We start from the raw sequence: 11057 nt of genomic DNA on the forward strand, positions 1-11057 counted from the left end.
TCTTCAGACATGGGAAACAATTTCATTTGCCCTTATTAGCTCTTTCTCCAAGTATACATCCAATTCTCTTTCCCCTTACTGCCTAAACTGGACCACTCCCATTTCTTATCTTTTTAAGTACAAAGATTTCCAGTCCTCTTTTTCTTTACCTCTCAACTTCAGCAACTCTCCTCCCATATTCCCCTTCTACCAACCTCTATCCCCATTTAAACAGACAAACAAACCAACCATTGGCTCAGCTGGACCTGGCCAGAGGAGCCCTTTGAAAAAGGCGTGTCCTTCAGCTGGGGAAAGGGAGGAGTTAGACTGCGGGCAGCATCACCCCTCCCTGGACAGCTGGGAAAGCAATCAAAACGGCTGCCACTCAGTGGCTCCGGCCAGAGCGCAGGAGCTGCCCAGAGGCTGTGGTCCTGAAAACTCCACTCCAGGGAACTAACCAGGGAGAGGAGGTACTGAAGATCGACTAAACCAGCTGCAACGGGCCATCAGCCCATAGGCGTCCTGGAGGAGTGTACGGAACGCCAAGGAAGGAGTAGAATAAATAGCAGTCAGAGAAACCAGACCCAGGGGCATTGCTAAGAGGCAGTGGCCGGGTTTAACATGGATCACTAAAAGCACCTCCTCCTATGATCTGGATGGTCAGGGAGACTTGGCTTCTCTGAGTCTCCTCCAGGACACAGATTCACAGAGTTTCACGCCAGGGACTGCCACTGACAGAGGTGAGCCAGCGGATGGGGTGGTACGGGGACTATAAAGTTTCTGTGGGTGTTTCCTGCAGTCCTAGAGGAGCAGTTGGGGCAAGGTTAAGTTTCTTCCGGGCTAAGTGAGGAGGGAGTAGGATTTAGGAATCTTGAACAGAGAACAGAGTCAGAACACTTAGGGACAGATAATAAAGTCTTAATAATTTCACTAATTCCATAACACCTCTCACTCAATGTGATATAGATACTCTCAATGATTTTTATAAAAAAGAGATTACAGGAGGTTCCCTTGTGGCACAGGGGCTCAAGGATCAGGTGTTGCCACAGCTGTGGTGCAGGTGCAGGTCTCAGCAACCTTGTGGGTTCAATTCCTGACCTGGGAATTTTCACATGCCCTGGGTGCAGCCAAATGAAAAACAAAGAGATTACATATTATCCCCCAATTGTGTCAAACCCATTTTTCCATTTTATTAATGCAGAAGAAAAAGGCTGATCAGTTTAATTGCTTTCCTGAGGTGGCTCAGCAAGTACTTTGGAGGAGTTGACCCAATCCACCACTTTGCTCACAGTATTTTAAGCTATGCAAGGAATGAAGCCAAGGTAGAGGGGGATGAAGGAAATGAAAATAGACTTGGGAATGAGGGAAGATGTTTGAAAGCCATGGGGTATATTCTCACCATTGACCCCATTTGTTCTGCTAAAAATCCTTGGATAGTTGGCTGGCACAGAGTGGGGGAGGGGCATTTACTTTTCCTCAGCTTCTTCAGATGGGAAATAAGAACAGCGAGACTGTCCGTGAATATTTTTGCCTCCTCCACCTGGCGTCTTTTGCCCACCCCCCAAAACATATTCAGAAAAGTACTAATAAATTTAGAATGCCTCCCTCATTTTTTGACAGAGGGACCAGAGATGAAATGTTGAAGAACAAGGAGGGAAAACTGAAGGATTGAGTAACTTCTGTTTGCAAAGTTCACCATTAGGATCTGAGGCTATGAAAACTAAAGTATGACATGGCTATGCTGGATAAGGGTGTGTGTGTGTGTGTGTGTATACAGGTATTAATTAAGAGGGAAAGTAGTAGAGTGTAAAAGGCTGACCAGGAAGGGCACAGAACAGCTTACTGGCTATTTCCAGGCAGTGCAACTTTTCAACACACTGATCTGTCTTTAGTGTAAAGACTGCAACTCTGGGCAAAATGTTTGGTCTGTCTGGTCCTTAGATTCCTTAGAAACTGAGTCAAACACTCTCCTTCCTACTGTATCGAGGATTTAGTCATAAGATCAGGTGCGGAAGCTAGTACAATCAGCTTTCCAGAGGAAAGACACTAATCACCACAAACACACATGCACGTGCTCTTTAGTCACTTATTTGTCAACTGAAATGTCTCCACAGCAACTCAAAAATTAGTAAAGGAGTAGGATGAATTTCAGAACAGCTCCACATGACAGTAACTCCCAGTGACCTCAGCCCACTGATGAAAGTATTGGGGAGTCATAATATTTGCCTAAGCAAACATTTTTCTAGAGCAGATTAAGAAATGAAACCACGGAGCATCCATTGTGGCTCAGCGGTAAGGAGCCTGACTAGTACCCATGAGGACAGGAGTTCAATCCCTGGCCTTGCTCAGTGGGTTAAGGATCTGATATTGCCATAAACATTGGTGTAGGTTGCAGACATGGCTCAGATTCTGCATTGCTGTGGCTGTGGTGTAGGCCAGCAGCTACAGCTCTGATTTGACCCCAAGTCTGGGAACTTTCATATGATGCAGATTCAGCCTTAAAAAAAACAGAAAAAAAAAAAAAAACAAAGTGGAAGAAAATTTTGAATCAAGGGAATTGGCTAAACTTGAAATTTCACAGAAGGATCTCAAAAAGGGGAGGGCAATTCTGTTATACTGTGTAGATGCATAAGGAAATACAGATTTCAAGATCAAAGAATAAAATGAGCTTTATAGGATCAGAATGTGTTGGGGAGAGGGCAGGGGTATCTGCATTGTGCCTCCAGAGCCAGTATTCATTGATTTTTGTCATACTGGAGTCTGTTTCATGTATATTTTGAGAGCTAATTACTTTTCTAGGAATTGGGGAAATCTAAAAATAGTGTATCACAATCTTTTGTGAAATAGTGCTACAGACTTTCTCATACAGCTTCTATTAAATAAGTGCCCTTACATTTGCATAATAACATTATTATGTACTTGTGTGGCATTGTCCCTTTGATTTTCATAAAAGCTTCTATAGATGAAGTGAAAGACAAAAATATTATTTCCATTTTGCCTCAAGAGTGAAAGAATTAAAAATTTTCTGTGCTAATACAAGTAGCGAGTGAGGGAACAGGGTTTCAGTTCCAACATGCATCTCTGAGCTGGTTCATTAACAGGCTAAAAGCGACAGTAGAATTAGGTACTTCTTCTGGAGAGAACAGAGTTGGTTCCTTGATCAAAACTCAGAAGTGCACCACACAAATTTTCAACTCTCAAATCGAAAGTTGGATTTTTTTCCTGCTAACCTTTTGACACATTGAAGATATTTAGGTGGAAAAAGTCAAAGGATCGTTTATTTATTTATTTTTTTCTTTATCTTTGAGGAGCCCTGGCTGTTACTTCTATTCGAGAGACACTTCATTTTTTTCCTCAGAGCTCCGGCACTTGATTCTATAGGAAAATTTTATCCCAAATATTGTTTAATCAGAAAAAAAAGGGAAAAATGTTCAGTGTCAACAGCTGTCTGTATTCCACCAGAAACTTTATGAACTTGAAAATTCATGATTTGGTGAGAGGGTCCAGCCAACTACTTTCTCACAATTATAAAACAGGGTGAAAAAGACTAATGGAATATGATGGAAGAACTTTAGTCAATCCAGTAGAAACAGCTGACAGAGCTCTGTTTCTTCACCCTTTTGTAAAAGAATAGGAGCTTTGATATTTAATTTCACTATGAAGTTTGGGGTTGGGTTTATCAGGGGATTTTTTGAAATAGGTGTTGAAATGGAGCCATTGGCTTTTGCTGGCATAAAGTCAACACTAAGCATAGATTACGATTACACCTATTTTTGTCCACTTGACCAGAAAAACCCAGGGTGAACTTTAGGAACAAAATACCTAACACTTACATGGCATTTAGGAAGTCTGGCACTATTGAAAATCTTTAAACATATGTAATCCAAGGAGGTAGGGCTATTATTACTCCCATTTTAAAGAAGAGGAGACTGAGGCACAGAAAGATTATGAAAGTTGCCTAAAGTCACAAATCTAGTAAGTAACTGAGCTGAAACTTGAATTTGGGTAATCTGACTCCAGGGTAGGTGCTATGTAGCCACACTGGGGAAAAGGGAAGGTTATTAGGCAATTGTCAGCTGAGCTTCTTAGCCAATCAGAGGAGGTTCCATCCAGATACTAAGAGGCATGGTAATGAATATAGCATCCTTTTATTATTCACCCATGAGGAATAATTTTTATTTTTGAATAAGGAAATGTGTGAATGGATTGATAAGAACCCAAGAATAAACACAAGACAAATAAATATATGGATGATGTTTTATAGCATTTAAAGTTTCTAAAAATCCCTTCTCATACTTCTGTCTTGCAAAAACCATGTAAAACATATCCTTATTTTATCAAAGAGAAAATGAAAGATCAGAGAACTTATGTAATGTGTTTGAGATCAACAACCAGAAATTAAAAGAGTGGGAACTACAGTGTGTGTTACTCCAGATTCCATGCTTTTGAATTCATGGGATTCTGATAGAGCTAAAGGACCAATATCAATGGGAAGAGAGCAAGTTAAATTGGAGCCACCACATCCTTTCCATGGTTAGTAAGAGAACAAAGCTGAAAACTGGTTGCCCTTTTTATTGTTCTAGCCAAAGTCATTTGGTTCTTTTCCTTTATTTATACCTGCTATAAATCTTTGACTCTTACAGAAAGCATCAAACTATATTAAAGGCAAGGGCTGTCTACCGTGTTCTAATCTCACTTTGTGATGGGTGTGAGGATTGACAGAGATTGGCTAGCATCCAGAGGTACGGAGGTGGAGATGATAAAAAAACTCAAATTCAGAGGCTAGGATGGTATCCGGTTTCAGGGGCAATCCAGGAGACTCTCCTTTCCTCTCCTGCATCTTCCTTCTCTCCTCTCCACGCATGTACATATGACCCAGTGGTAATGATGATGAAGAAGAGGAGAAGAGAGAAAGAGAAGGAAGAGGCAAAGGAGAAGGAAACAGAGTAAAGAAAGAAGAGGGGAACAAATGGGTATAAGCCACAAGAAAGCAGTGTGGAAGAGGAAGGAATCCTGGAATATGAGAGTTACAAGGCACCACAGGGCACACTTAAACTAGCCTTCCTTTGGATGATGGTCATTTCCTGGTGACCTGGCTCTACTGATCGGCATCTACTGAAGTCAAAGTGCCTCTTTCTTCCTGTAGCTTTGATGAAACAAGAAAGGAGAAAAAACATAAAAGTACAATTTGAAATCAGGAAAATTGGGTTTTAAGTCCTGCTCTACCAGCTCTATGTCTTAGCATTTCCATTACTTAATCTACCTGACCTGCAGTGACCTTGGCTATAAAATGAGCATAACAGTCCCCTTTTCCCTCAGAGTTTTGCTCTAAGACTACACAAATGTTATTATGGTGACATGTGGAACATTAGATTTCCCAAGCCCACTGCATTCTCTTTGGCCTCAAAATTGCACCTGCCTCTCAAAGGTCTGTGTTACTTTAACAGAAAGTTAATTAGGTCTTTTGCCCTCCCTCTGGATATCTGCCGGAGTTAGAAGTGCAGCTCAGAACACAAGCTCCATCATCCATATTAAAAGTGGGATTTTCTGACTTGGCCTGGGCAGCCAGTTGACCAATAGGTTCCAACGTGTGTTTTCAATAAAGCTGCTTATCCAGGAAGCCTTATTAAGTGAGTAAGTCAAGCTGACATGATTTCCTTGCTGATTAACATGAAACATAGGCTGTTTTTGCAATGCAGTCACATTAATTATTTATAGGAGGTAAATGAGGTTACAAGGAAAACAAGCTCAGATTACCAGAAACAAATCAAATCATATATTTATATTTTAAAATGCTATGTACTAATTTCTGCATTCACTGATTTGAGGCTCAAGCCTCAAGGATCAAAAAACATTTATCATGCTCTCCCCTTACTGACATACAAAGACGGTGAAGGGTTTAACATTTCAAAGTCTAGCTGGTGAACTAGGATGCCCCAAGGAGTTTATCAGATACTTTTATTTGGTAAATTACATACTTACAAATCTCTCAATCAATCTCAAAACAACTCAGACTTTTAGAATAAAATGCAAAATTTTGACCAAATCACCAGTCTCTTCTAGTTTTCAAATGTTTCATCATTGCAAATTTTTCACAGAAAATTCCAACTAAACAGTATCTGTTAGGCAAGTGAATTAAAGAAAGTCTGGCTGTTTGTGTCTCTGAAACAGTCCTTGCTATGTTTGTCATCACTACATTCTGTTAACGTTTAAAATCTGTTTCAGATTTTTCACTTTTGATGAAGTCTTACTATAGTAGCTGCACTGAAATAATCTTAAATAGACTTGGCTTGTAATTCTAGCAGCTGCCATAGACTTGTCTGCTCGTGTGAGATGCATGTTCAATGAAGAGTTTTCACTTTTAACATGTGGGTGAATTTGGAAGATGATCCGTGGTAACCTTTTCCTGATCCTTTCTAAATACCACGTCACTAACAACCCTAACACCACCAGCACTAGACAGAGCATAAGGTGCTCACTGAAAAACAAAATGCTCTTCTGGTGATGGTGAGAGAAATATTTCATGATCACGTGGTGTACCAGCTAGTTGTGGCATGGATCATTCTGAGGACATGCTTGAAGCCAACAGCTGGCAGAGCCAGTGGGAGACAAGAGATGTTATAGGTTAGATGTATGCAACATGTCTCTAACTAGAGATTGAGTAATCCTTTGCAGAACACATAGAAAGTAGTCTGAATGATCTCACTACAATTTTTCATTTATTTTATGGTGTAAATATGCAACAGTTTACTTATGTTATTGTTTAATATGCTTTAAAAATTTTGTAATAATTGTAATTATTATTTACATATTATCTAATTATAGCTACCTTAACAGCTTTCCCTTTTCAGAAATTTCTCTATTTGGACAATAATTTACTTTCTTACTCTATTCCATTTTATGATCTGAATTCTGGGAAGAAAGGAAAATATGTTCGAGTTGTATGTCAGTTATTTTTGCAAAATGTCCATGGGATAAAGAACTTGGGGAGAGTTCCCATAGTGGCTCAGCAGTTAACAAACCCGATTAGTATCCATGAGGATGCAAGTTCGATCCTTGCCCTTGCTCAGTGGGTTAAGGATCCGGCGTTGTCATAAGCTGTGGTGTAGGCTGGGAGCTGCAGCTCAGATTCGACCCCTATAGGGTCTGGGAACCTCCACATGCTGAGGATGAGGTCCTAAAAATGGCAAAAAGACCAAAAAAAAAAAAAAAAGAAAAGAAAAGAAAAAGAAAAATGAAACTGAGGTATTGGCTCTGCAATGAATAATCAAACCAAATTTCTTTTTCTCTAGTTGATTTTCTTACAATATGCCATAGCTAAATGAGTGTCCTAAACATTTATTTGAGTCTTAGGTTATTTATTTATTTTTAGGGCCACACCCGTGGCACATGGAGGTTCCCAGGCTAGGGGTCTAATCGGAGCTTTTGCTGCCGGCCTATGCCAGAGCCACAGTAATGCCAGATCCGAGCTGCATCTGTGACCTACACCACAGCTCACGGCAACACCGGATCCTTAACCCACCAAGCGAGGCCAGGGATCAAACCTGCAACCCCATGGTTTCTAGTCGGATTTGTTTTCGCTTTGCTGCGATGGGAACTCCGAGTCTTAGGTTATTTAGAATGGACGACTTGGACTAGATAATTATAACTATAGATTGAATTCCAATACTAATTCGGTGCTTTAACGCTAAATATAAAAATAAAGTTTAAGTCACATCAGATATTCACAGGCTGCTGTTTCCTTTTCCAGAGTCTGGAAATGGCAAAAACTTATGTGAAACCCAAGGAGATGACAGAGTTGGTCAACACACCATCCTGGATGGACAAAGGTCTGGGCTCTCAGAAAGAGATGAAGGAGGAGGAGAGAAGACCAGCTGCTTATGGGATGCTTGGCAGCTTGGCTGAAGAGCATGACAGTATTGAGGAGGAAGAAGAGGAAGAAGAGGATGGAGAGAAGCCCAAGAGACGAGGTCCCAAGAAAAAGAAGATGACGAAAGCTCGCCTTGAGAGATTCAGGGCTCGAAGAGTCAAGGCTAATGCTAGAGAACGGACCCGGATGCATGGCCTGAACGATGCCCTGGACAACCTGAGGAGGGTCATGCCATGCTACTCTAAGACCCAAAAGCTCTCCAAGATAGAGACTCTTAGACTGGCTAGGAACTATATTTGGGCTTTGTCTGAGGTCCTAGAAACCGGACAAACACCTGAAGGGAAGGGCTTTGTGGAGATGCTCTGTAAAGGGCTCTCTCAGCCCACAAGCAACCTGGTGGCTGGATGCCTCCAGCTGGGCTCTCAGTCTGTCCTCCTGGAGAAGCATGAGGAGAAATCTCCTCTTTGTGACTCTACCATCTCTGTCCACAACTTCAACTATCAGTCTCCCGGGCTCCCCAGTCCTCCTTATGGCCATATGGAAACACATCTTATTAATCTTAAACCTCCAGTATTCAAGAGTTTGGGAGAATCATCCTTCGGGAGCCATCCACCTGACTGCAGTACACCACCTTATGAGGGCCCACTTACTCCCCCCCTGAGCATCAGTGGGAACTTCTCCTTGAAGCAAGATGGCTCCCCTGACCTGGAGAAATCCTACAGCTTCATACCACATTACCCCTCTGCAAGTCTAAGCTCAGGGCATATGCATTCAACTCCATTTCAGGCTGGTACCCCCCGCTATGATGTTCCCATAGATATGTCCTATGATTCCTACCCCCACCACGGCATGGGAGCCCAACTCAACACAATCTTCACTGATTAGACCAGCATTTCAGAGGAGGATGTGGAGATATTTCCCATAACTCAAGCGGTTGAGCTGAAGATTCAGTGATCTTAATGGAACCCTATAGATGTATATCAAACACAATAGTTCCAGTCTGGTTAGGCCTTCCTACACCTGTCACCCTCTTTTCTCATCAACTTCTCAAATTGTATTGATTATTTAGGGTCCTCAAGTGAAGTTATTTGGTTGTTTACAATCATGTGAAAATAGAACAGAAGCCCTGGGTCCTATTTTAGTGGTGCCAAAAACTCACTGAATGATCTATGCCAATTGATTCTTCATTTCTGGCCTCTGTGTACTTACTGGTAAAATCAGGCATTTGTTTTAAGTGTAGATAATTTATAAAGTCCTTCAGAGTTCTGAAAATCTGTGACTTTGGCGATCACTCCTATAAACTCCTAGAAACTGGAAGGATTGGGAATTAATAGGAAATGGACACTATGTGTGGAAGGATCAAGTGGAGCTGCCAAAGGAGCACCAGGTGCATATCTCTCCAGGACTTAATGACAGGACTTCTTTGCATCTATCTAAAAATAGCTTCCAGAGGCTAAACTTCTAACTTGGCTGTCACTGTGAATAATGTTCTTTAAGAGACTAGCTCTATTTCTTGTTAGGCTGAAAGCCGAACATATCTTCCTTAGTAATTTCAGAACTATAATAGAGATCTCATACCAGCTCGATTCTTGATAACATTCCAAGAGCACTTTTCTCAGTAGTAGAGGTGGGGCAAGCAAATCACTGAAACCTCAGGCGATGACCAATGGGACTTAGAGAAGTCATCTAGACCATTTCATGATGAAACTCAGGTACTGCTATTGGAATCAGCAAACAACAGAGGTCAAATTCAAGAGCAATACAATGGCTGTTAGATACTAACCCATAGTTCGGGGACTCCCTCTAGCTCACACCTGCCCGTAAGGAAAACACTAGAGTTTCTTTGGCAATATGAATTTCATTTGGTTAAAGAAAACATGGTTAAAACTTCACTGTGCTGTTGGGTCTGCCAGGACAATTATTTAAAACGAACCAGAAGCCTAAATGGTTTACATGATGGTGGATCACGTCCTGTTCTGACCAGACAGGATGAGTGCAGGAAGCAGGCAAGGTATCTAAACAGGGCAAATGAATAAAAAGTGATAACATGGATTAGAATATCATTTTCAACAGCTCAGCTACACCCTAAAACCTGTCAAACTATTAGTGTATCTTGACTTTTTACCTTCTTATTTATTATCTCCTTATAGTCTAAGCCATCGTCTTTCCTTTTTTTCCTTGTAGCACTAACCCTGCTGTATTTTGCACCCTTGGTTTGGAAATCTACTTAAAAGTATCCTTAAAGAGAGATCTTAAACTCCATCAGCCACCAAAGTTGTTCCCTTCACCACGATTTGCCCTAGAAGGAACAGACAAGTAAATTATTTATGACGCCATCCTATGTGCTTTCTGAGTCTACACTGGCACTTACATTCCTAAGAGGCTGTGGGGGGATCTATTTTTTTGAAGCTAGCATTTTCTGGCATTTAAGTTTGTAGATAATGAATGTTTCCTGAGTTATTCACTAGATAATATTTATTTAAATTATTTCTCCCTTCTTTCACGCAAATTCCTTGGGTTCTGTACATGTGCTTACAAACCCTCCCTAAGATGTTATTTGGAAAGGAGTTCATAATTTTGCTAGGAATTCCTGAATTTTGGGGTGAGGGTTGGTGCAGAGTTACCTGTAACAGTTTTATAAAAAGCAGCAATAATTTGAATGGCTATGCAAATTAATACTTTTAGATGTTTTTCCCCTTCACTCTAAGATGAGCCAGTTATTTTTTTGGAATCTGTTGTTTATGTTGGGAAGTATGGTACCCATGAACTATTATGGTATTGTTCAGAGAGACTTTATAATTGAATTAAAATTTGGAAATGCAGTATAATTGGACAGAACCCACTGTCCAATCCAGGGTGGTCTTATTCTTCTGGGGGCTTTATCTGATAATGCAAAGCAATTTTAAATATTTTGTAAAACAATGTTTTTCCTTTTTTTTTTCTAGCAGAAATAAAGCTGTGAGTCTTATTAGACCTTGTCTTGCACTGTCAGTCTTCAGAATTTTTCCTCACTCTCATCTATTAATTTTCTTGGACTCAAGTCCTATGAGCAGCATCAGAGCACAGGCTGGTCTGTCAGAGGGATCTACACACCCCATATTTCAACTGATCTTGGCAGAAGATTTGAAAGGTCTAAACTAAGTAGCTAGAAGCCTAGAAGAACTCTGCCACTCACATAATCAACCCATGCAAATCTGCAAATGAGAAA

At 40.8% G+C, this 11057-nt stretch overlaps 1 protein-coding gene across 1 annotated transcript; it reads left to right on the forward strand.

The window, feature by feature from the left end:
* The first annotated feature begins 212 nt into the window (after positions 1-212).
* NEUROD4 (neuronal differentiation 4) lies at positions 213-10820 on the forward strand. Its single transcript, XM_013997595.3, has 2 exons — positions 213-719; positions 7730-10820. The coding sequence occupies exon 2, from the start codon at positions 7739-7741 to the stop codon at positions 8732-8734; it is 996 nt and encodes a 331-aa protein (XP_013853049.3). The 5' UTR covers positions 213-719; positions 7730-7738; the 3' UTR covers positions 8735-10820.
* The last annotated feature ends 237 nt before the right edge of the window (positions 10821-11057 follow it).

Source organism: Sus scrofa, chromosome 5 (genome assembly GCF_054392235.1).
Source record: "Sus scrofa isolate SSC_HxYL_T2T_F1_AM1 chromosome 5, Sscrofa_HxYL_maternal_Yorkshire_Landrace_v2.0, whole genome shotgun sequence".
In the NCBI taxonomy this organism is placed as follows: domain Eukaryota; kingdom Metazoa; phylum Chordata; class Mammalia; order Artiodactyla; family Suidae; genus Sus; species Sus scrofa.